General features: G+C 37.6%; 1 protein-coding gene across 3 annotated transcripts in view; it reads right to left on the bottom strand.

Moving 5' to 3' along the window:
* The window catches only part of LOC143280798 (uncharacterized), a 35,925-nt gene extending 33,874 nt beyond the window's left edge, over positions 1-2,051 (bottom strand). Inside the window, exons 1-2 of one of the 3 annotated variants that reach the window (XM_076585482.1) lie at positions 1,778-2,051; positions 1-243 (exon numbers count right to left, since the gene is read on the bottom strand). The exon at positions 1-243 is cut by the window's left edge and continues 165 nt beyond it. In XM_076585482.1, the coding sequence (XP_076441597.1) occupies positions 1-114 (114 nt within the window). In that variant the 5' untranslated portion in view covers positions 115-243; positions 1,778-2,051. Of the gene's footprint in view, positions 244-1,715 lie in introns of all 3 variants that reach the window. The other 2 variants (XM_076585485.1, XM_076585484.1) reach the window with 2 other exon arrangements.
* Between the last annotated feature and the right edge of the window lie 945 nt (positions 2,052-2,996).

Below are 2,996 nucleotides of genomic sequence, written 5' to 3'. Positions count from 1 at the left end.
TTCTCCATTGCTGAAACTCACCCTAGGACTCCCATCTTTTTCATTCTCTGTTGCAGTGCTGTCGGTTGTCGCACCATCTACTGTGATTGATACACTCACATCTGGTGAAGCCATTTCACAGCTGTTGGTTCTTCTATGAAGTACCGACTGTCACTTTCAGTCTGCCTTAATCTATCACAATAAAGCCATGTTGCAAGATATGTATCTATATAGATCTGTGATGCAGGTGTGGACAGTGTTGACCTGAAAAATAAATTGTTTATTGTTTATTGTTGTTAGCGGACTGCACAGGGCCATACCAGGACTGCCAAACCATACAAATGCTTGACTGTGTCAACATAGAACTGTCATATCAATACAAAAAAACACCAAGACAAACCCACAAAACAATATTCATGACACATTATCCTAATCATTTTGCTCCTTAGGGCAAATAAAACTAGACTGCACTGAGGATGTCAGCCCTTCCGCTTAATTTATCATCCCCAGATTATAACAATTTGTGAAAAAGGACAAAAAAATACTTCAAAGCCAAACAAAAAATACATTAAAAAAAGGCCATATAGGCAAATAACACTGCAGAATGGACAGCTAGTGCCCATCCCAGTGTTCACAATTTCACTACCTAGCCGCCAGAGCAAAACAGCATAGATAGCACATCACAGACTGCGTGTCAAAAAAGTGTCAAGGCTTGCTCAAAAAAGAAATGGGAATGGACAGGGAAAGCAGAAAATGGAGACACCAACGAAGGAAGACAACAGGCTGAAATAAAGAGTGCAATTGAAAAGAGGAAATTTCTAGCACAGACTTTCCAGAGGGTGGGGATGCTGTTTATACTGAAAGACCCAGCTGGCATCCCCACAGAGGGTAAAAAATGAACAGAATATAATTCTTGAGTGCCCATAATTAAAAGAAAAACAACAAGCAAACCAAGGTCATATCCACTTCAATAATTACTGCACAAACCCAGTATTAAAAAAACACACAAAGAAAACAAGTGTGTGTGTGTGTGTGTGTGTGTGTGTGTGTGTGTGTGTGTGTCCGCTATTTTCTTCTCTAAAAAATGAAAGGAGAGAGAGAGAGAGAGAGAGAGAGAGAGAGAGAGAGAGAGAGGAAATAACAACAACAAACTATTATTCATGTATCTTAAAACAAGAACAGCATGTAAAAATAAATAAATAAATAAATTTAAAAAAACCAACCAACCAAACAAAAAAAAAAACAAAAAACAAAAAAAAAACAAAAAAAAAACAACCAAAAACACCCAAATTATTTCTAGTATCAGTGTACTCCAGTTATCAATTTTATATCATTTATTTTTGCCTGTTGCCAAATGTCACCATTAAAAAAAATCAAGATAACCTTATTCAACTTACTCATTATTTCATTTTAAAATTGTTTTTTGTCATAATCAGTGTCTACCTTTATCTCTGCTATCTGCTATGGGCGTTGTAATATTAACAGAATTATCATCTCTGAATGTTCACAATCAATCACTCTTGCACAGTCATCCAAACACTCTATCATTCAGCGCTGTCAGTGGAACCTATAAAGATCTACAGACACTCACTTGCTCTAGCCGTTGGGCGTTTCAATTTTACTGACCATGCACTTTGCCAATATATATATATATATATTTTTTTTTTACAAACGATACGTAAACTATATACATCAGATTCGTAAACACATCGCACGTTGTGCAGAAAGACATTTACCGATTTTATTCCGAAAAAATAATCTTCTTCTTCCTTTAAACACATAACAATCAAATCCTCACTTGTGCAGCTGTGGAATGTTGTTCTGTCGTCTGCTTCAATTTAGAAAAAAAATTCTCAGGGGGCGTGACCCTCGCGACTGGGCGATACGAATTAAAATATCGACACTGGAGAAATATACTTACGAAAGCAAAAATATACTTTTTGACACAGCCAAAGTTTAATCCCTGAGTTTTGAACAGTTAAGATTTCTTTATTTCTTTTCTCCATAGTTACATTTTTTACAAACAAATTAAAAGGTCACATGCTGGACTTGCGTGCCATCGAATCAGATGTGACTGCGCGCGAAAGTACTGGCTGTGCTTGATTGACAAGAAGGTGGAGAGCGAATCGACTGTAAGGCACCCACGGCACGCCAATTCTTTTCGTTTCAAACTCCAGTTGTGTGTGTGTGTGTGTGTGTGTGTGTGTGTGTGTGTGTGTGTGTGTGTGTGTGTGTGTGTGTGTGTGTGTGTGTCCTCGGATATAAAGAATTTGTCTTGCGTTGTCTAATTTTGTCTTGCCGTCTCTCTCTCTCTCTCTCTCTCTCTCTCTCTCTCTCTCTCTCTCTCTCTCTCTCTGTCTGTCTGTCTGTCTGTCTGTCTGTCTGTCTGTCTCTCTCTCTCTCTCTCTCTCTCTCTCTCTCTCTCTCTCTCTGTGTGTGTGTGTGTGTGTGTGTGTGTGTGTGTGTGTGTGTGTGTGTGTGTGTTACTGATTTACTGGCCGGGTCTGTTTTTGTCGATTTTGCAAAAGCCTTTGATACAACAGATCATAAACTACTTTCGAAAAAGTTAGTCATGTATGGCTTATCATCTGATTTAGTTGAACTGATATCTTCTTTTCTTGATAATAGGAAATAGCGGTTATCCAAGCTTCTAAAATGTCCCCTCTTAAGTCAGTTAATTGTGGTCAGTATTCCTCAGGGATCAGTTTTAGGGCCTGTTTTATTTTCAGTTTATATAAATGATCTTCCACTTCATGTTTCACCCTCTTGTGAACTTCTGTCTTTCGTTCACCTGTGACTTTCTTTTTCATATACTATTTTATGTGTATATGGAATAATGCTGTCTTTGGCAATTAAAAAGCATAATGCTCGTTTTCTCTAATAATAGGGTTAGTCCATTTACTATCATAAATATCATGGCTAATTTTATCAATTTCGCGCTGGTAAACTTTCTTTGTATAGTTCAATACCCTGGTTGGAGTTTTGCGTTTCATCGTCACCTTCATCCACAAACATAT

The sequence above is a fragment of the Babylonia areolata genome, chromosome 4 (assembly GCF_041734735.1).
Source record: "Babylonia areolata isolate BAREFJ2019XMU chromosome 4, ASM4173473v1, whole genome shotgun sequence".
In the NCBI taxonomy this organism is placed as follows: domain Eukaryota; kingdom Metazoa; phylum Mollusca; class Gastropoda; order Neogastropoda; family Buccinidae; genus Babylonia; species Babylonia areolata.
This window is presented reverse-complemented; position numbering and strand designations above follow the sequence as displayed.